At 33.3% G+C, this 24,040-nt stretch overlaps 1 protein-coding gene across 1 annotated transcript in view; it reads right to left on the minus strand.

The window, feature by feature from the left end:
- The window catches only part of LOC134718257 (peroxidase-like protein), a 38,591-nt gene extending 18,662 nt beyond the window's left edge, over positions 1-19,929 (minus strand). The window contains exon 1 of the mRNA XM_063580751.1: positions 19,783-19,929. Within this exon, the coding sequence (XP_063436821.1) occupies positions 19,783-19,909 (127 nt within the window). The 5' untranslated portion in view covers positions 19,910-19,929. The remainder of the gene's footprint in view (positions 1-19,782) is intronic.
- Positions 19,930-24,040: the final 4,111 nt, after the last annotated feature.

Here is a 24,040-nt window from a genome sequence, read left to right on the forward strand (position 1 = left end):
ATAAGGTTGTAAATGAGAAATGTCCATTCAGAAGTCAGACATCATAACTTGGCATGCAGAATTATGAAATTGAACGTGAGAAATGTCCATGAAGAGGTCAGGCATCATAACTTTGAAGTCAGAATTATGAAGTTGTACTTGAGAAATGTCCATTCAGAAGTCAGACATCATAACTTGGCATGCAGAATTATGAAATTGAACGTGAGAAATGTCCATGAAGAGGTCAGGCATCATAACTTTGAAGTCAAAATTATAAGGTTGTAAATGAGAAATGTCCATTAAGAAGTCAGACATCATAACTTGGCATGCAGAATTATGAAATTGAACGTGAGAAATGTCCATGAAGAGGTCAGGCATCATAACTTTGAAGTCAGAATTATAAGGTTGTAAATGAGAAATGTCCATTCAGAAGTCAGACATCATAATTTGGCATGCAGAATTATGAAATTGAACGTGAGAAATGTCCATGAAGAGGTCAGGCATCATAACTTTGAAGTCAGAATTATGAAGTTGTACTTGAGAAATGTCCATTCAGAAGTCAGACATCATAACTTGGAATGCAGAATTATGAAATTGAACGTGAGAAATGTCCATGAAGAGGTCAGGCATCATAACTTTGAAGTCAGAATTATAAGGTTGTAAATGAGAAATGTCCATTCAGAAGTCAGACATCATAACTTGGCATGCAGAATTATGAAATTGAACGTGAGAAATGTCCATGAAGAGGTCAGGCATCATAACTTTGAAGTCAAAATTATAAGGTTGCAAATGAGAAATGTCCATTCAGAAGTCAGACATCATAACTTGGAATGCAGAATTATGAAGTTGAACATGAGAAATGTCCATGAAGAGGTCAGGCATCATAAATTTGAAGTCAGAATTATGAAGTTGTACTTGAGAAATGTCCATTCAGAAGTCAGACATCATAACTTGGAATGCAGAATTATGAAATTGAACGTGAGAAATGTCCATGAAGAGGTCAGGCATCATAACTTGGAAGTCAGAATTATAAGGTTGTAAATGAGAAATGTCTATTCAGAAGTCTAAAATCATAACTTGGAATGCAGAATTATGAAATTGAACGTGAGAAATGTCCATGAAGAGGTCAGGCATCATAACTTTGAAGTCAGAATTATAAGATTGTAAATGAGAAATGTCCTTTCAGAAGTCTAAAATCATAACTTAGAAAGCAGAATTATGAAATTGAACGTGAGAAATGTCCATGAAGAGGTCAGGCATCATAACTTTGAAGTCAGAATTATAAGATTGTAAATGAGAAATGTCCTTTCAGAAGTCTAAAATCATAACTTAGAAAGCAGAATTATGAAATTGAACGTGAGAAATGTCCATGAAGAGGTCAGGCATCATTACTTGGAAGTCAGAATTATAAGGTTGTAAATGAGAAATGTCTATTCAGAAGTCTAAAATCATAACTTGGAATGCAGAATTATGAAATTGAACGTTAGAAATGTCCATGAAGAGGTCAGGCATCATAACTTTGAAGTCAGAATTATAAGGTTGTAAATGAGAAATGTCTATTCAGAAGTCTGAAATCATTACTTAGAATGCAGAATTATGAAATTGAACGTGAGAAATGTCCATGAAGAGGTCAGGCATCATAACTTTGAAGTCAGAATGATAAGGTTGTAAATGAGAAATGTCTATTCAGAAGTCTGAAATCATTACTTAGAATGCAGAATTATAAGATTGTAAATGAAAAATGTCCATTCAGAAGTCTGAAATCATTACTTAGAATGCAGAATTATAAGATTGTAAATGAGAAATGTACATTTAGAAGTCTGAAATCATTACTTAGAATGCAGAATTATAAGATTGTAAATGAGAAATGTACATTCAGAAGTCTGAAATCATTACTTAGAATGCAGAATTATAAGATTGTAAATGAGAAATGTACATTCAGAAGTCTGAAATCATTACTTAGAATGCAGAATTATAAGATTGTAAATGAGAAATGTACATTCAGAGGTCAGTCATCATAACTTGAAAGTCAAAATTATAAAGTTGTGCACATGAAAAATGTCCGTGCACTTAGTCAAAATCAATATTTGGAAGTCAGGAATCATAACTTGGAATTCAGATATATGACGTTGTACACGAGAAAGCTCAATTTAAATTTGAGAATTCCAACCTTGAAGTTTAAAAAGTCAAGCTAAAAGCAACTTATGACAAAATCAATGGGGAAATTAAAGTGGCAATAGCGACGAGATATACAACAAATATTAGTTAAGATTTTGGTTTGTTCAATTATTAATGAAAGTGAAATAGTGAAATTATAATTCGTTTTCAGCAGCCAGAATGGTCCAATTTTGTCAAAATAAGCTAAGAAACATTGATGATGAATTATTCATTTACAAGTGAATAATTTGACCTCATTGATGCTGTATTCATGCAAACTTCAATGTAATCCCTATGCTAGAAATGGATAACGCATGCATTGTGTGTGTGTTTGATTATTTAAAGGAAAAGAATGATAACAATGAAAGTGAACCAAAGGTTAATCATTTGATTGACTGATTCGATCCTCAAAAAGTCATTCTTATACAGGTAAAAATCATGATAAACATACATTTTTAATCTATAAATGAAATTAATTAGACCTAGAAGAATCCAATTGCCCGAGTTTGTCTTTCTATTCATATCTATAATGTTTATATTTATGTTTATGTTTATATTGCTTATATCACTGTGTCTAAACAACACCGGCAAAACATGTTTGGACTGGATGGTATCTGACATTCAGCATGGTGACGGATCATCGATAGACAGAGAAAAAGTAGGTTTTCTGCTTGTTTAAGTATCGAAAGATATATATACTTATATACCTATATGGAGTTATTTTCTTTCAGAACGTCAGGTCATTCTTTTTCAGAATCAACCCGAACGATACCATGTTTCAATGAAAATGCTCAAAGGCATAAAATAATGACCTGTGTGAGGTCATTATTTTCCTTGATAAAAATGCAATCTATAATTCACTTCAAAATGTTATTCGTCTGATACATGTTTGTAGTTTTTTGTTGCCGATTTGGAAATTTGTTTTTTAAAGTTCAATCGATGATAAATGTAAAAAAAAACATTCATTGCCCGCATTTTAATTTTAGAAACAAATAACGTGAAGTTTTGTTAATTTATCTGTACAATAAATAAACATTTAGACGACTCCGGGTGCAGTAATTTCTCGCTACATTGAAGACCTGTTGGTGACCTTCTGCTGTTGTTTTTTTATTTGGTCGGGTTGTTGTCTCTTTGACACATTCCCCATTTCCATTCTCAATTTTATTATCATATGTGAGATGAATTTTAATGTAGACTTTCATAAAATAAAGCCAGATTTAACATATTCGAGTGTAAGATTTTGAAAATCCTATTGGGTCACACTGAATAGGTTGATTGATTTTTGGTTGCTTGCTTAACGTCCAGTGGCAAATATTTCATGCATGTTCAGGACGATAAACGCTGAATAGGAAATGATACTGTGACCTACATGTCTTTATATTCGTCTTCGTGTCAGTTCTTAACCTTTTTAAATTTATGTATACTTTTTACTGTATCAAATGACCAGCTAATATGATTAAATCTTATATTGTATTGAATAACATTAACGTAACTCAGAAAAAGGTCGGATGTGGAGGGTATATAGTTATATCCTGAATAATTGTTAATAAAATGTATTGCTTTTCAGAAGACAATCTTTCTGAACTTTTCATTTGATTCAATTAAAATTTAAAAAAAAATAACCACTTTTCCGCGATAGATTGATTGATTGATTGTTGGTTGCTAAACGTCCAGTGGCAAATATTTCATGCATATTCAGGACGAGAACAAGTTCACAATAAATACAATAGGTAGGTTGATACAATAGAGGCCATCTGGGATGATGGTTGGAGAAATTCGGACTGCCACCGGAAAAGGAGGGTATATTGGATAGGGACAGAAATTCTGCCTTGCAACAGGCCACCTACGGACCCCTCAAATAGTTGTTACAAGGGTTCTTAACGTGCAGAGAGCGTGGCACTCTCTTTACACGAGGCATCGGATTTAACGTCACCCTTCTGACCGGACGTGACTGCGAACTTGATACAGTAACATCCCGCACAGCCAGCGTTTTACTGCCGGTCGGGAAAAGACCAAGTGACCATATTTCTATGCCCCAGTCACTCTTGGGGGCTATAAATATTGAAATGTAAGTTGTATTTAATGATAATACATAACATAGATAAAGATTGAGGATGAACACGGATGCGGCCACTTTCATTTTTTACAAAAATCATCTGAAAAGAGACATTGTTTGGCATATTTGACAGATTTTACATATTTGAGCTTAAATCGGAGCGTTTTTAATAACTAAACCAGTTAAAATCTTTCAATTAAACTAATTCAATCCAGTGAGATACACTTTAGTGTATTTAAAAAAGTGACAAATCTTTCGTCAGATGAACCTGAAATTTGAGGCCAAACTCGGCCTTTACCGCACCTACTCCTTTCTTTTAAACGGGCACTTTTCGACATAGGAAATACACATTTTCTTATACTAGGTGAAACCCGTATTCACTTATTGAACTAAGTTAAATGGATTAAAGGGAAACTCCGCAAAAAAATCAAACATTGATATTATGTCCATTCTGTATAAAAATGCTTAAATTCATAGATATTAAAGTTTTATTCTGCTAGACAAGAGATCACCATCGATTTTGAATGTAGAATATCAATTCTCTGCGTATCGCCATTATGACCATCTTCTCCGTTTTTAACTACGATATGTCTATGAACCACAAATGACCAAAACCACAGTAGCCTCATGTAGTCGTAATCGCGTGTCGATATCGTGTCAATCGTACGGTTGTTTAATCCGACTAACTAACTTGATACGGAAAATATTTTTTTTAAGTAACCAAGGTTTGTCGTTTTTAACTGTTTATATTGGAATTGGTGAAAAAATCACAGTTCAGTCATTTAATGAGCATAAGTATTCCGTTGAAATTGTTTTCGAAAATCTAATTTGTTCATAATTCTTTTATGTAATAAACTTATTTAAATAAATTCGGACCTTTCTTTGTCTGATCACCAGCATGGCTTAAGGTATAACTCCAAATGTATTGTGAGGTGACACATTCAGGTATTCAAGCTATTTCCTGTCGGACTTGCAAGTTCATGCATCGTTTCACTTCTGAGAGTATCGATCAGTGTACACGACCGATAACTTGAAACTTTCCATTTTGAACTATCAGGTGTATAATATACATCTCTGTCTTGCGTGTCCGATAGTGATATGCTAGTCATTAATACTCGTACGCTTGTTTATAAAAAAAAACATTTCTGGTGTAAAGAATATTATTTATAAAAATCTAATAATTCCAAAAAAAAAAAGATTTGATAAAATAAACATCTGTTTACACATTTTTTCCAAGGGTAAATTTGGGGAACTGTAAGTACTTGTTGCCAAAGTGAAGGACAGTTTGAAACATACAAGAAATATCGATTTAACCAAAAAATACGCCCTTGTCGACCATTTGTTTATACGTCTGGATAGAAAGTTACGGACCTATAGATAGTTGCAATTTTAAAATTATATACATTTTTATATTGAACATAAGAAAGAAACATACATTTTGTTTTTTGGGGTTAAAAGATTTGTTAATATTATGTTATCATGGGACGAAGAAGAAGAAGAGAATCAATTAGAATTAAATACAGGTCGATATTTAACTTGCTTTGGTTCATCGAAGTTATGGACATAGTAAAATCACAGATTTCTATTTCAATAAGATTGTTCTCGAACAGAGGAAGGAATTCGTCATCACAATTGTTGGGTATAATGTATAATAATGTGAACATGGTTCTGAAAGTACATTATGCCAAATTTCCTTTTCGGACATGCATGTTATATATATGCCACTGGACGAACACTAATTATCCCAAAGGGATGTGAATATCTTGCTTGGAAACTATTGAGTATCAAAATTCAAATCAAATTAATTATTTGCCACATGACGCCCATAGTTCTTTCTACCATCATCATCTTATTCTTTGATATTGTTGTAAACATCGATGGTTCACACCCAAACAAAAAGGGAGTAATGTACCTTCAGAGCTTCTCTATCTTATATACTTGTGAAAGTTCATATACAGACGAAATTTCGGTATTGAAATGAATCCACATCTCACAAACAGGATTTTTAAATAACCATGCAGGAATTTAGTTTTAGTCAGACGCAAAAACTCATCACTACCATAAACGTATACGTACATGCATGCAGTTTTAAATATCAAGAACAAGCGGTCGATGTCGATAGTCCGTTTTCTAACTGTTCAGAGTTAGACATGTTATTTGTTCATTCTTGGAAGTCTTCATATTCCCCGGCCGACGATCGGAACCCTTTCTGATTGTGTTGACTATAAATGTTTGTATGGTAATTCTGTCGTTTATCTGTACAAGAGGTTGCGTGTCCTCTCCTTTCCCAACAAACAAACTAACGAAACGCTACTAGTCTGCTTTCTCTTGAGCTCCTCCTCAATGGCGCTTTTACGTCAGGAAACTTACATGTATACTAATAATGATTGTTTCAAGAACAAGGATGAAGGGGCGAACTATTCTGAATTCGTCAATATCAGTTATGCATGACTAAAATATAAGTTTTATTACAACTACTGTATTACTTATTTGGATTAATGACGGCTATCATGTTTAACATTGCACAAATATTATCATAGAATTAAAAGAAAATGTAAAAAAATACTCAAACAAAATAATGTATTAGCTTAGATTTATTATATTGTATGTATATCCATTAATAGGATAAACGATTATTGATATTTTTATCACAAATAGCTCGTGTAAATGATTGTCCAATGAATTTAATTATGTAAGAATAAAAAGTTCAAAAGAAACTAAAAACATGCATGCCCTTGAATTTTCACTAGATAACATTTTTGTTCGCTTTGGGGATTCCGTATATCGTCAGATTATCGGAATTCCAATGGGGACTAACTGTGCACCACTTATTGCGAACCTGTTTTTGTATTGCTATGAGTTACAATGTATGACAAAAAATAAGCAAAGACCAATCGAAACAACATCTGAAAAACAAATTTAATAATACTTTTAGATATTTGGATGATATTTTGGCTCTCAATAATGACGACTTCAATATGTATTTTCAAGAAATTTATCCTGTAGAACTTCCTTCAAATAAAGCTTATACTAGCAATGACCACTGCCCTTTCCTCGATCTTGATATCTATATCACTAACGGAAAGCTGAATACACAAATTTATGATAAAAGAGGTGATTTTTCATTACCTATCGTTAATTATCCATTTTTAGATGGTGACGTTTACTTGTCACCATCTTACGGTGTTTATATATCTCAACTTGTACGATTCGCTCGTATATGTAACAATGTTTTAGATTTTAACGAGAGAAATTTATGTATTACTGAAAAAATATTACACCAGGGTTTTCGATATCACAAACTAGTCAAAACATTTACTAAATTTTATCATCGGTATAAGGACATCATTCGTAAATATAGCTCAACATGCAGACTTCCTATACGTTTAGGTATTTCACATCCATTTTTTATGGAAATATTTTTTATAAAGCACAAAGGTGTCAGTATTCACCTCAAAAACTAACAAAACCTTTGAATAGACTTATTAAGAAGGGATATAGTTACGATACTGTTGTCAGGTAATTAAAGATTGCATATTTTGGCGTTAATAGTGATTCACTTATAGGTTCTTTGCATCGGAACTAAACACATTTATTCAATCAAAGTGACGGAAATCACTCATGGAAAGATTAGAAGAGTAGTTTGAATTATTTCATATTAAGGTATGGTGGGGGAAAATTAACAATTATAAAGCACTATTGCTGAAAATTGTATTTACAGCAGGTCTTTAGAAGGAAACTTGCTTTTCCAGTATGAGGATAAAATGAGCTCAAATTAAATAATATGGGTCTGTTAATTTCCACAATTTTATTTAAACTGCAGTTTATATCTAATCGAAATTATGTTGCCGGTTTTGAACATGTTTGAAAAAGAATAAAAAATTGCAAACATTCTTCTGGTAAATGTTACCAACTATCCTTGTAAGACATAAATCTGGACCAACAGCTTAAAACTTTAAAGTGTCAACACAAAAAAATTGAAAATTGTTGTTTTGGGGCATTTTGTAAGTTGAAACATAGGTTATATGGCAATGAAGAATTAGTTTTAGAGTGCCCTTTGCTTAATTTTTAAAGAATTTTTCAACTTAGGGCATTGAAAAGTACTTTTTCAACATAAATCAATTAAAAAACTGATCTTATTGAAATGTGGAACCTTTCTTGATTGCAAAAATATATATTCACTTCTAATAAAAATTCAAATAACTAAAATAGACAAAATGATTGATGGGAAATAAACTACTGTTATAAATAATGGTTTGTTATAATTACAGTTTTACCATTTTAAAACTGTTTCAAGCCGATCCTGATGGAAAAAAGTGTACTAATTTAATTGTTGATTAATTACAGATGATTATTGGAAATTTATCAAGTTAATTATAGGCCTTACTTGAATACCTTAGTTTTATTTCTTCATATTTATATTCATATTTCATTTTTTAAAGATCTGGTTAATTCCATTAATTATTTATCTTTCAGATATAATTTACAGAATCTCTTTATGTATTGTAGAATAAAAGTAATTGGCAATAAATGAATATATAAATATCAAACATATAATATACACATTTTTGTATTCAATTATTAGGTCAAATACTTGTGTATAAAGAATTATATTTATATTATTAAGTGGTCTGTTTAATTATGTAACACTGAGGTAGATAGGTAATGTGGTCAATTTGATTGGCAGTTTAGGAGGTGGGGCATTGTTATTAAAGGTCCACCTTCTCTCTGATTGTTTAGTGATAATGACAGTTGTCAATCATACTAGTTGAATCAATACCCAGTTACCTAATCAACATGTTTTTGTAAAAAGCTTGCACATCAAAACACCTTAATGACATACATTCTTGAATGAACTGCTCCAATAATATACCCAGTTTTGTTCAGTTTATATGTGTATTGTATGCACATCCATAAGAACCGTAGGGAACTATATTTCAGTGTAAATGCATTTAGTAACAGTAGCTAACCTGTCCTGTTGTTAGGGAGGCCAGTGCCTAAGTAAAGATTTAGAACAAGTTCTAATCTTTCCAAAAACCAGTTGTTGGCATGACAGGGGTTATGATCTAGTCATATATGTTATGATGGTATGATACTAAACCTCTAACGAGAAGGATTGTGCCTGATGTTCATATGATGAAATCATAATCTTTCAGTCAATTTAATTGAAGTCTGGAGCTGGCATGTCAGTTAACTGCTAGTAGTCTGTTGTTATTTATGTATTATTGTCATTTTGTTTATTTTCTTTGGTTACATCTTCTGACAGCATACTCGGACTTCTTTTGAACTGAATTTTAATGTACGTATTGTTATGCGTTTACTTTTCTACATTGACTAGAAGTATAGGGGAGGGTTGAGATCTCACAAACATGTTTAACCCCGCCGCAATTTTGCGCCTGTCCCAAGTCAGGAGCCTCTGGCCTTTGTTAGTCTTGTATTATTTTAATTTTAGTTTCTTGTGTACAATTTGGAAATTAGTATGGCGTTCATTATCACTGAACTAGTATATATTTGTTTAGGGGCCAGCTGAAGGACGCCTCCGGGTGCGGGAATTTCTCGCTACATTGAAGACCTGTTTATGACCTTCTGCTGTTGTTTTTTTCTATGGTCGGGTTGTTGTCTCTTTGGCACATTCCCCATTTCCATTCTCAATTTTATCTTGTATGTTGATTTTTTTTGTATTAAAAACTTTAAAATTGCGATAGTTTTACGATTGTAAGCATTTAAACACAGCCAGATTTGAATACAAGTTAAGACATTTACGGGAAAGTATATCAAACAGATGTGCAATGATAAACCTTATCAAATTGGGTTATATTGCAATTAGTTTTTATTAAAGATTTAGAGTACTATTTTTTACTTCATATTTGAATCTTAACGCCAATTGCCTTTAAGAAACTAATCAAAAAGTATTTCCTTTTATTTTTATACACTTTCGGACTGATTACGAATCTGAATTTTATTTTCAATAGATTTACACAATTTAATTATTGAATATTTATTCTCATCGTGTATAGTTGTTTTAACTAGTGATCATTAATTGTATAAAGTTTTATACTGTTAGTGTCTCATAAAACAGTATTTATGGCTGGATATTGATTGTTTTATGTGTAAATATTATAATTGTTGTGTATGTTTTATGGCAATCAATACGTGACACTTTAATAAACAAATTTTATTTATTATATTAAATCTTAGTGAATTAAATACGGCATACTCTTTTTGTTCCTTTCTGTTTGTCCTTTTCCAATAACAACATTCATACCTGTGTACGCTTGAAAAACTAGAGGCTCTCAAAAGCCTGTATCGCTCACCTGATTCTACTTGGCTACAAGTGACAACACAACCTCATTTATAAGGAAAGGAACATGTTTAATTTTCATTCAAAAGTCCCCCACTGGCGGCTAACTAAATGACGGATCGGCTACAGAGTAACAACACTTGGTCAGCACCTCATAAGGAACATTCATGTCATGTTTGGTTTTATTCCATTCAGTGGTTCTCTTAAAGAAGTCATTTGTATGCATTTCCCATAGGGTCCTATGTTAAACTAAGTCCCATGCTGGCGGCCATTTTGGATGATGGATCGGCTACAAAGTAACAACACTTGGGCAGCACCTCATAAGGAACATTCATGCTATGTTTGGTTTTATTCCATTCAGTGGTTCACTAGGAGAAGTCATTTTTATGCATTTCCAATAGGGTCCTATGTTAAACTAAGTCCTCGCTGGCGGCCATATTTGATAATGGATCGGCTACAAAGTAACAACACTTGGTCAGCACCCCATAAGGAACATTCATGCTATGTTTGGTTTTATTCCATTCAGTGGTTCTCTAAAAGAAGTCATTTGTATGCATTTCCCATAGGGTCCTATGTTAAACTAAGTCCCCGCCTGGTGGCCATCTTGGATGATGGATCGGCAACAAAGTTACAACACTTGGTCAGCACCTCATAAGGAACATTCTTGCCATGTTGGGTTTCATTCCATTCAGTGGTTCTATAAAAGAAGTCATTTGTATGCATTTCCCATAGCGTCCTATGTTAAACTTAGTCCCCCAATGGCGGGCATCTTGGATGATGGATCGGCTACAGAGTAACAACACTTGGTCAGCACCTCATAAGGAACATTCATGCCATGTTTGGTTCCATTCCATTCAGTGGTTCTCTAGAAGAAGTTCAAAATGTAAATTGTTAACGACGACGACGGACGCCAAGTTGTGAGAAAAGCTCACTTGGCACTTCGGGCCAGGTGAGCTAAAAAGATACCAAAGAGACAGTCAAACTCATAAATCTAAAACAAACTGACAACGCCATGGCTAAAATCGAAAAAGACAAACAGAAAATCAATAGCACACGTGACACAACATAGAAAACTAAAGAATAAACAACACGAACCCCACCAAAAACTAGGGGTGATCTCAGTTGCTCCGGAAGGGTACGCAGATCCTGCTCCACATGCGGCACCCGTCGTGTTGCTAATGTGATTACAAATCCGGTAAATAGTCTAATTCGGTAAGTTAAATTCATGAAAGGGAAGGGGATTGTTGTTACGACGTAAGGAATATATCCGATATCATTTGTGAAACGGTAATTCCATAACGGTCAACCAACATGCGGCTAAATAGCTTAATAGCTACAAGGTAATCGAATTGACCTCAAACCGAGAAATATACAGTGACCTTTACAAAATAATATACACACTCTAATCACACATAAGTTGCATTGAAATGATTATCAAACTAATAACGGTAAATAGAAAGGAAATATTTACAGTTCAATATAAGTAAAAATGTTCAATAGCTATTTTATGAAAAAATCTCAACAATAATTAATGAAATGTATTCGAAAATATTTACAAGAGATAATGTTATAGGAGTTTAATTCAATCAATACGAAACAGTATACGCATATTCATTTTCGTTTGTTCTTATATTGTGGTGAAAACTTCGACCATTCGTCAGCTGTGCGCTTTTAATTACGTATAGTGTTGATAAGCTATAAGAGTTGAACAGATTTTATTTTTTCCCAGAATTTTAACACGTCGGGTTAAAACGTCACAACCCACTCTAGAAGTTCAACCAAAAAAGTTACAAATACTTGATTTTCTCCGTTAATAGAAGTAATACAAATTTAAAACTTTGCAAATGTGTTTTTATGTTAAGATGAACCTAATTAGATGATAAGTAAAAAATTGCGAAATTTCCCTTCAAAACATACTTTATAGCATGCAGTAATATATAGTTCCTTTATAACATTATTGTGTTTCGTTGTTTTTTTACTATGCTAGTTTGTAAAGATGTAAAATAAAGAGAGTGTGATATGCAATAGTAAAACATAAGTTTTAAGACATTTTAAAACAGACATATGATAGTGGATAAGGTTTGTTAAATGTAGCCCAGCAATTTAAGAGGAGACAATTTATGTTAAAAATCATTGGAAGACAACGAACGATGGACGACTGGAGCCAAGTGATGAAAAAGCTCACTTTTCCCGTTGTGTCAGGTCAGCTAAAAGGCAACCTAGATTGCTCCTTTCTTTAATTAAAAAAAAAAATCTAACAACTCATAATTTTGGCGAACGAGATAAACTAATCAGACAATGCAAAACAACTTTCCTGACGTTTCGTCCTCAAAATAAACACTGTACGCACTGACCTGTCACAAATGCTTGAATGATTGTAATTACATTTATAGTAAAAGGAATATAATATAAAAGTGTCAAACATTTACCATTGTCTATGGAACCATTTTTAAAAGAGGTGAGGTCTGATAGAACCTGCCCAAGACAGACATGAAGACTTTCTAACTATTAAAAGAACAGCAAACTTTTTTCTAATTTTTATGCTATTTTCACGTTACCTGACCTGAGAAAAATAGTTCTCCTCGCTAGTGAAAAATCTGTTCTCGGCAAATAATTTTCTTATTCTGACGTTATGAAAAATATCGACCATTTCTGATGCCGCCACATCAAAAGTACTCAACTTTCCTCAAATCCTTGAAAAGGAAGGATAACATTTATATGAGAAACAGATTCCCCCACTGTAACTCATGTATTACGATATTTCTCCACTCTCAGCAGTTAAATTTTAATTTATTTTAAAAGATCGGCAAGCCGCGCACTTTAAATATCAACATTTAACTGTCTCAAGTGGAGAAGTATCCCAGCAGGCATCCGATGTTGTACAGACGTCGATATTTGGTTGAAAATAGGTCGCAAAGTCGGCGACCAAAATTCAACGTCGGCCCAACGTCAACTAGCAAACGTCTGTCGGACGTTATAGAATGACGTCTATATAACCTTGGTTTTTGGTCGCGACCTTATACAACGTCAACACAACGTCGGATGCCAAATGTCGGTTAGACGTGTTAATCAATCTAAAATATCGAAATCACACGTACACGGACACACATTCTCTGCAAACACACAACTTTTTGTTTATATTGATTTACTGTTTTTTTTTTCAAATTAACTCAATAATAACTTTTATAAATAAATCTTCTCATTGACCATGTTGACACGATTCAAATGAATACACATGTTTTTGATAGTAAAATATTTCAATTACACATACAGATTTGATATCAATTTGGGCATGCGTACGAGTCCGACATTTCGAATTTTTGTGCGCCAAATTGATTGCAAAAACAACTTCCACGACGTTTGATGTACATAGCTATAAACCGTGCAAAGTAAGTGCAATTTTCATTTATTGTTTGCTTTAATAATATATTGATTTAGTGTAAACAGAATAGAAGCTGTAATTATTCGCTTCCCCGCAAGTTTGAGTTTAGTGATTTGTGTAGATCAGATCTCGGATCAAATATGCTTGTTTATGCAAGTAGTCTGTCATATTCCTGAAGAAAGGTTGGTCCATGGGAGTACTATGTTGACCTTAAGATATATTTTACTTATAAATGAAATACATGTAATAGGTAAAAAAAACTAATTAAATTATTAAAAATATGAACATTTGTTTTGATAATAATTAACTACATAGGCGTTTGCCAATTGTTATTATTCTATCATTAGTTTAAACATTTTAAAAATTTCAAAATTTCAAAATGAATTAGACACGCCAAGTTTAGCAACTAAATTGTTACGCCTTCTAAAAAAATACATCCTTGCAGATACAGGGCGGATGGATTCATAAATTATCACGGAATATCAGATCAGGATGAAATAGAAAAATGTACTTGTCTGCATGGTAAGTAAATATTTATGAAACCTTACTAAAGTTCACCTATATAATATCGGACGATACAATTTTGTTCTAACATTTTGATGTAATTACAAGTCAACAGATTTACAACACATGAAATTCCTGAGCTTGAAATACATTAAGAACAAACAAATTCTTTTCTACACTAGCTGTCGCTCACAGCATGTATTCCATCATGTTTTCGGTGAAGTGATGTGCAGATAAGGAACACGTGTGACCATAGCAAATTAATACACAATCTGCCCAATTTCAAAGTGGTTTATTTGATAACATGTATTTGATACGAATGCTTTATTTATTGACCACACTTAATTATTATAGCACTAAAAACTCAAAGGAAAAGCAAGTGTTCCTATAGTTTCGATATCTAAACATAGACAAAACAATTATCACAAAAGACTGGGATTTTATTACAGTCTGAATAAAAATGTAAACAAAGTGTCATTGTATCTGCTCCTTGCCTATAGCAAACATGCAAAAATTATCTTTTGATGAAGAATTAAAATATGATAAAATATATCAATATAATCAATTATACATGAATAATATTTACTATGAATTATATAAACATTATAGGGGTCTATCTGGCAATGAAGGGTACATTTTTATTCCCCATTTAACGGCAATAAGTTTTCTGGTCTGTGCGTCCGTCCGTTCGTTCGTCTATCTGTCACGCTATGGGTTAAAATGTTCGGTCAAGTTAGTTGTTGATGACGTTGAAGTCCTATCAACTTTAAACTTAGTACACATTTTCCGTATGATGTGATCCTTCTTAATTCAATGCCAAATAATGTTTTGAACCCAATTTCACGGTCCGAACATAACAAATGATAGTGGGATTGGGGCATCCATGTACTATGGACATATTTTTGTGTAAGGGTGTTTTATTTGGAAAAAATAGTGTTTATCAAGATGTCGGTGCTGGTGGTGCATTTTATAGTGCCTGTAAAGAGCTTGGTATTTGCAGTGCATACATTATTGTTTCCAAAGATGAGTGAATGCAAAGATATCGGTGCTTGTGGATCATTATTGTTTCGCAGGATGAGTGACTGTGACGATCTCGGTGCTTGTGGTGCGTTATTGTAACTCAGGTTGAGTGACTGTCAAGATCTCGGTGCTTGTGGTGCATTATGTTCCCCAAGATGAGTGACTTCCAAGATCTCGGTGCTTCTGATGCATTATTGTTTTCCAAGATGAGTGACTTGCAAGATATTGATGATTTTGTTTTGGGGGAGGGGGCATTAGTGTTTCTAAAGATGAGTGGCTGTAGAAATCTAGTGCAGTGAATTATTGTTTCCCCAAGATGTGTGACTGTAAATATCCCGATGCTCGCGGTACATTAATTATTATTTCTCTAGTTCAGTGAATGAATGTCAAGATCTCGGGGATATTTCAAGATAATTTCAATAAAAGTGCTTCTTATTTTCGATCACTGATCTGTATTTGAAATGTATGATCCCTGATTTTTTTTAAACAAATAGAAAGAATATTTTAGATATACGTAGAACAATTTCTAAGGCTTTGAATTCAATGGTTTAACATTTTGCCTCTAAACTGTTTGGTTTTCACATATTGAATTACATATTTTTTTTTTATTTTAGAAACGGAACATGACGACAGCTTACCTGAAGTATCTACCGGACAGATAAGGAGAATTAATCAAAAGGAAAAAGCTGCGAAATCAACCGATGGAGCAAACGAAATCAATAGAAATGGAGCAGAAAATTGACATTAATGTTTTTAAAAATACCACAATTAAATATGTAGATTCATTCAATTATTTATTGTTTTGTTTTGAAACACAATTTCAAGTGATCAAATATCATAGTTCTCCTTTTTAGATACTAGCTCATTGATATTTGTTTGGTTCTCCTACTGGACAAAATCGTATACATGTATTTCCACTTCAGACTCAGCACATCTAGTCTGAAGAAGATGTTTTCAAGATGTTGAAGCACTTATTCAGGACGTTACCTTAAGCTTTATTTGTTGCTTCATTACTTAAAGTTGTAAAATTTAAGAACTTTACTAAGGATTTACTTTCGTCTTTAATCAGCTCTAAAGACATCGACAGATATTTTGAGAGGTTTAATGTTGGTTGTTATAAAATTGGTTAGACGGTGTACAGACATCTGAGGATATTTGAAGAGGGTTAATGTTGGTTGTTATGACGTTGTTTAGACGTTGTAAAGCCATTTTGGGATGTTTAAAGAGGTTAATGTGGTTGTTAGGACGTTGATTAGACGTTGTACAGACATCTGAGGATATTCAACAAGGTTTAATGTGGTTGTTATGACGTTGATCAGACGTTGTACAGACGTCGAACATCTTTATTTAGGTTCATCCTATTAGTTGGTCGGATGTTGTACCAACGTTAAACAGACGTTGAACGGACGTATGTTTTTGACGTTGGATAGACGTCAAGTTTCGACGTCTAAAATTTTTTATATACAACCAAAATCTAACGTAGTCGCGACGTTAGGGTCTGACGTCAAACTGATGTAAATATAACGTCAAATGTCTGCTGGGATCGTAATACATTTGTTGCAGTTGTGGAATCTTTATGTACCAATTAACCAAGACAATAAGTTCACAGTCACATAAGTAGTATAGTTTTTGACATTTTAATCAAGGAAAGAACGGAAGGTTCTTAAGTGCCACCGGGGATTTCCTAAAACACTAAAAATAGATGATATAATTCGATCTAGAACGTATGACGAAAATCTATTATGACAACTAGCTCTCTCAGTGAATGTTCATGTTTTCCCCGGAAAGAGATTTACATCATTATACCATTATACTAATATGAACTGGTGAAATACATGTATGACAACTTAATCCCTCCGGGAATTGCAACTTAATCTCTATTATAATGACAACTTAATCTCCAACAAGGAATTAATATTTATAGTTTTATAATTTGCAGCAGATGTACAATGAATTTGAAGTTTGATCAATCTATATCGCTCCAATTATTGTTATCCTTCTTGCTTGAAAGACCAAGGCAATTAAATTTCGAAAATTCAGCATATTTTACAAAGTATTATTTTTTGTTTTAACAATATGTAGAACGATATTTAAATCTCCAATGACAACTTAATATTTCAGATGATTGCATGTTAATCCCCGACACTGATTTAAAATCCTTGTACCGTTTTATTTGAATGCCACATATATCATTGGTCAAAAATACGTCAGGCATTTCATAATATTTCGATTAAGCAAAAGATATGACCTAAAATGTGCATTCCATGGTGTAGTATTCCGACTATTCCAAAATATAAATGTGAATTTATATAATAAACATGATAATCTAACTCATCTACATCGGATTTCGCTGTTGTCCCTGTTTTGTTATTTCTTACCAAATGTCAAGCTGGCATACGATTTTGTTATAAATTACCAGTGGCGAGTTCAAAGTGGCGTATAGGTCGAACGACCCCGACCCGAACTTTGATGACACAATCTAGAAAAAAAATCATGAATTAAGGGATTTTTTAAAAGCATTAAATCGTCAACAAATTGTTAGCTTCGAAGGTATGTATGTATAGGCTGCTTGAAAGAGGGGCGAAAGATACCAGAGGGACAGTCAAACTCATAAATCAAAAATAAACTGACAATGCTTGACTAAAAATGAAAGAAAACAAACAGACAAACAATAGAACACATGACACAACATAGAAAACTAAAGAATAAGCAATACAAACCCAACAAAAAACTAGGGGTGATCCGAGGTGCTCCGGAAGGGTAAGCAGATCCTGCTCCACATGTGACACGCGTCGTATTGCTTATGTTATAACAAATCCGGTAATTAATAAATCTGATTGAATAACGTCCACTTTGAAAGAACCTGAATCCTTCCGTATTTTAATTTCAAAAGATATTGACCAACGTCAATGCACGATAATCATAAGACAATGGAGAGAGAACAGAACCGTTTATTTATAGAACTTCTTATCAAATAATCATTATAATTACATTGACCTGATAAAATCATACTTAATTATACTTAGTATCACTTTAACCATTAGTGATAGCAAGATTTTATTTTCATTGTACGATAGTTGTAATAATCTTTTTCTCCCCATACAAAATTGTTTTTTTTTTCTATGGCGATCATTCATGCATATAAGGTAATTGGTACTCTTTATTCTGACATATGCGGCAATACTAACATTTTCTAAATTAATCACTTTTTATGATAAAAACCTGCATAAAGCAGTAATGAGTGGTGTTCGTACTTTAACTTTTGTTTTTTGAAAATTAAAGCCAAATAGTATCATGAATAACTTCCAACGGATGTTTTTTTGTATAATCAATCCCCACCGTCATTTTAAACAAATTTATGAAATTTTGGAAGTCTTTTCGTATAATCAAGTGTAAACAATCAAACGAAATATTAAACAAATTCAATGCAGGGTTCACTCAATTCGTCATTTTGACGTGCATTTTTACTCATTTTCACGTTAATATAGAACGGTTGTAGACAATATTACATCTCACAATATAAAATAGTTATAAATGTATATGTATATATATATATATTCTTCGATATTATATAAAAAAAGCAGAATCCTACCTTTTCTCTGTTTACTGATGTTCCGTCACCGTGTCGGATGGTAGATACCATCGAGTCCAAGCATGTTTTGACGGAGTAAATTAGACACAGTGTATATATATAAGTATCGGTGGTCTTAGGGAAGTCAAATCAGGTAATAAGATGGCGTCTAAACTAAAACACGCACGAATTGCCAATAAGGCAACTCTCCACAAGAGACCAACATGACACATATATTAACAACTATAGGTCATCCTACGGCCTTCAACAAAGAGCAAAGCCCATACTGCATAGTCACCTATAAAAAGCCCCGAAATACAATAACAATGTAAAATAATTGAAAAATGAACGAAAAACAAATGTGTAACACAAAAACAAACGACAACCACTGAACTATACATGTTATAGGCTCCTGGCTTAGGACAGGCACATACATAGATAATGTGGCGGGGTTAAATATGTTAGAGGGATTCCAGCCTTCTCCCTAACCTAAGACAGTTGTGTAACAGTACAACATAACACCGAACTATAAAAATTAGTTGAAAAAGACTTACACATAAGATGGATTAATATACAAACACCATAAGTAAGTGGACGTGGCCGGGAACTTGTTTTATGTCAGACTCTTGTTTTATAATTTAGGTAAATATTTTACACTGTTATCCAAACAAATAATGAGAATTGGAGTCAAATCGGTGAGCATGCATTTGACGGCTATTGTCCCTTAAATAGTCATGAAATAAAAGCTCTTCCCTACAATATAGATACCTCACAAGTGATGATCATTTTAAAAACTGTTTTGACATACTTACCCAATCTTCGAATAGTAACTTTTTCTAACGCAGCATTTATAGCTTGTCCAATGTCATTGTATCTACCACCGTCTACTTTAAGAATAACACACACTACCAATGTATGGGCTAAGATCTTTCCTAACATGTTGTGAAGGAAAAATAGGATCTAAAGTTTAAGCGACCAAATGTCTACTGTTCAAACACAGTTGAATACATAGAATATATATGTTTTTTGCTGACAAAAATCGTACACCTGATTTCATCAGTGCAGAAACAGATTAAAACGTGTTACCTTTGATAACTATTAATAGTTTTAAATGTCAATTGTGAACAAAACAACTGAAGCCATAATTTACATTAAAACAATTTGGTTAGAATTACTTATGAGGTATTTTTCTTTAAAAGCAATTTATTCGTTTGATGTGTATGAACTTTTGATTTTGCCAATTTATAAAGGAATTTCTTTTTTGAACTTTTCTCAGAGTTCAGTATTTTTGTTAATTGACTTGTTTGGTTACCTTTGATAACTATTAATAGTTTTAAATGTCAATTGTGAACAAAACAACTGAAGCCATAATTTACATTAAAAGCAATTTGGTTAGAATTAGTTATGAGGTATTTTTCTTTAAAAGCAATTTATTCGTTTGATGTGTATGAACTTTTGATTTTGCCAATTTATAAAGGAATTTCTTTTTTGAACTTTTCTCAGAGTTTAGTATTTTTGTTAATTGACTTGTTTTTATAACAGGATAAAAATGGCAAACGAGGCAAAGTCTATAATTAAGTACAAACTAAAAGGTACAGGTGAATGTTTCTGCTTCTAATATAAGTATAATTGTATTCTTTTCAGACGGACATGACCAACAAATTTAGCATTGAGATGTTCATAGTATACGGAAACGCAAAAATAATGAATTTAACAGACTTTGGAAACAAGGGAGTTTTCATGTTTGTCAAAATATCTACCATTAGAAGAAAAAGACCTTATGGACCAAATGGTAAATGGACAGAGAGTCACAGGACATAAAGTCACAAATGACAAACCACTTTGACATTTGATTTTTTAACAAAGATTTGATCATCTTTGATTTTTTTTGGATAAATTTTGTGTACAAAGTTGGTTCTTATTCAATAATTCCATAAATATACAATTAAATCTTTTTGAAGAAATAAGCGGTTTAAATTGTGCCTATTAGTCCTGCGTTTCTCCTAAACAGTGTAACGATATGTATATGTTTACGATGCGCTTCATAGATTAGCACGGATACTGATGACGTTGTACACGTACATGATGCAACTGTTTGGAATTATACTTGTGTGCCTAAACTATTGTTTGTACTTCTTATTGCCCTCATATCGTAGGAATAACGATACATGGTGACAGATGTGGATGCAAACGAACAACATAAATTATATTAGTGAATTATGTGCACCGAAAAGATTATAAATAACATTTGAAGCGAGACGCCAGCATCCCGGCATTGTTTGGATTACACGTTTTGTTCAAGGACATACAATTCGCTCTGTACCGTGAGTTATTTATGACTTGTTAACAATTTATATTCGAAAATCATTCTCATTTTTGAAGAAAACTTTTCATATATATATTAATTATCAAAATGGCTGATAATGAAGCTGAAGTGGTCGCTGAGGCAATAATTTCTACGGAACGCATAATTAACACTAATCTGCCGTTTCCACAGAAATTGGATATTCGAGGAAACATTGCTACACATTGGAAACGCTTTAAACGAATGTGGACTAACTATGAAATTGCAACAGGATTAGAGAAGCAAGAGGGCAAAACAAGAACTGCTACGTTCTTAACGTGCATTGGCGCAGATGCGCTAGACATTTTTGACGGATTCGTGTTTGCTAACGAAGTTGAAACTATTGATATAGATGCCGTTATTGAGAAATTTGAGAACTTTTGCATTGGTAAAACGAACGAAACTTATGAGAGATATTGTTTCAACAAACGAGACCAAGAGCAAGGTGAAAAAATTGATACACATGTTGCTGCATTACGCACATTAGTCAAAACATGTAATTATGGTACAATAAAGGAAAGCTTAATTCGAGACAGAATAGTAATTGGCCTACGTGAAAATTCAACAAGAAAGAAGTTGTTACAAGATGCGAAACTGACTTTAAATCGGTGTGTAGACGTTTGCCGAGCAATTGAGAAAACTAGCATCCAAATGAAGGACATTTCACAAGAAAAGGTCCAGTATGTAAGGAGACGGGATCAGAAATCGAGAAAAAACTTTACTCCGAGACCGCAAACCGATAAGAAGTTTGATGATTGCAAGTATTGTGGAAGACAACACGTGCAGAAAAGAGCAGCATGTCCAGCATGGGGCAAAACATGTGGAAAATGTGGCAAATCAAATCATTTCAAAATCAAATATGAATCCGGAAGAACGACTTTGAGTGCAAATAAGCCGAATTTTAGACAAAAGAACAGAAGAACCGTACACAACATCGAACAATCCGATGATGAAAATATGTCCGATGAAGAATATATGTTCCTAGTTGAAGATGTAAACACCGTTGGGACTTTCTTCGACATTTTAGGATCAATCCTAAACTATAATTTGTTGACATTTATTAATTTCTTGACATTTATTGAATTAATGCCTGATTAAACAGATTACTATAAAAAAAAATGATTTAAACAAAACCTCTTTCAACTGAACTAGTTTCATGAATATTGATTTAAAAACCCATTTACAAAAAAAAAATTGAAGATCTTTGAAAAAAAAACCAAGTATGGCATATCAATTTTAAGTAGGTTCACGAAGGTGCATACTTTTAGATCTGCCACAATTGTGCCATGAGCGAATCTGCCTTATCAGGGATGCATTATATTTTACCTGGATATATACATTTTATTAAAGGACATTCTGAAAAAGACTTGAATTAAAAAAATAAACTTCAGCTGCAACCATTTGAAAGGGAGGGTAGGAGGGGTCTTGATCCCGAATTCCCGGGCTTAAAAACACGAAATCCCGAAATCCCGGATTTAAAAATACAAATTCCCGGATCCCGAAAAGGTCAATCCCGAAATCCCGAGCTTAAAAACACCCGATCCCGGAGTCCCGATAAAGGTCCTATCCCCCCTATCATTTAATTTGATATTCTAAGGGGGGAGGGGTGGCTATGGATTTTCCCATTTGAATTTTCCCATTTGATTTTCTGGGGAGCTATGGATTTTTGTTTTACGAAGAAACTTTGTTTTTCGCCGAAACCCTCACCTGAGGGTGAAAAAACATTTTTTCCACAGAGTTAGACATTTTTTCTCAAACCTTGAAACCAATTTTTTCCCCCAATAAAATTCATTGCCACCCCCCCCCCCTCCCCCCCCCCCGGAAATCAAATGGTTGCTGCTTTATGCAGTCACTATATATAATATATTATTTTGTATCGCAATAATTTATATGTTTTTCTTTATTTTGCAGATCTCAAAAGAACTGCAGGCAGCTACCACAAATTGGCGACAGACAGTACAGTACACCCATGGAATAGGAATGAACAATAAGATAATCAAAGAGATTATAATTAATATGTACATCTTATTTCTATGTCTCTTTCATCTATCAAGCCTACATTTAGAAATATACATTTATATTTCAATTTGTCATCTACTTGAGACGGGTTTCAGTACGATTTTAGACGAAACGAAGTCAGTGGTCACATGTTAAATTCTCTTATTATAAGTAACGGAATAACTATATTTGGTATGTGCGTACCTTGCAAGGTCCTCATCCCCGCCAGACAGTTTTCACTTGACCTTTACCTCATTTTATGGATCAGTAAACAAGGTTTATGGTGGTCGAGTCCTTGTCTCGGATACTATAAGCAATTGGTCTTGTATGTTTGGTGTATGGAAGGACTGTAAGGTGTACATGTCCAACTGACAGGTGTCATCTGACCTCGACCTCATTTTATGGATCCGTGAACAAGGTTTAGTTTTTGTGGTCAAGTCCGTATCTCAGATACTATAAGCAATGGGTCTTGTGTATTCGGTGTATGGAAAAACTGTAAGGTGTACATGTCCAACTGATAGGTGTCATCTTTTTTTAATACTAATTGCAATAGGTCACCTATATTTGGTGTATGGAAATATTGAAAGATCTATGTGTCAGTCGCTCTGGTTTTATTTGTCCTTGACCTCATTTTCATGGTTCTTTGCTCAGTGTTAAGTTTATGTGTTTTGATCTGTTTTAAGCAATAGGTCAACTATATTTGTCAAATGGAAGAATTGTTAACTGTA

The sequence above is a fragment of the Mytilus trossulus genome, chromosome 5 (genome assembly GCF_036588685.1).
Source record: "Mytilus trossulus isolate FHL-02 chromosome 5, PNRI_Mtr1.1.1.hap1, whole genome shotgun sequence".
Classification (NCBI taxonomy): domain Eukaryota; kingdom Metazoa; phylum Mollusca; class Bivalvia; order Mytilida; family Mytilidae; genus Mytilus; species Mytilus trossulus.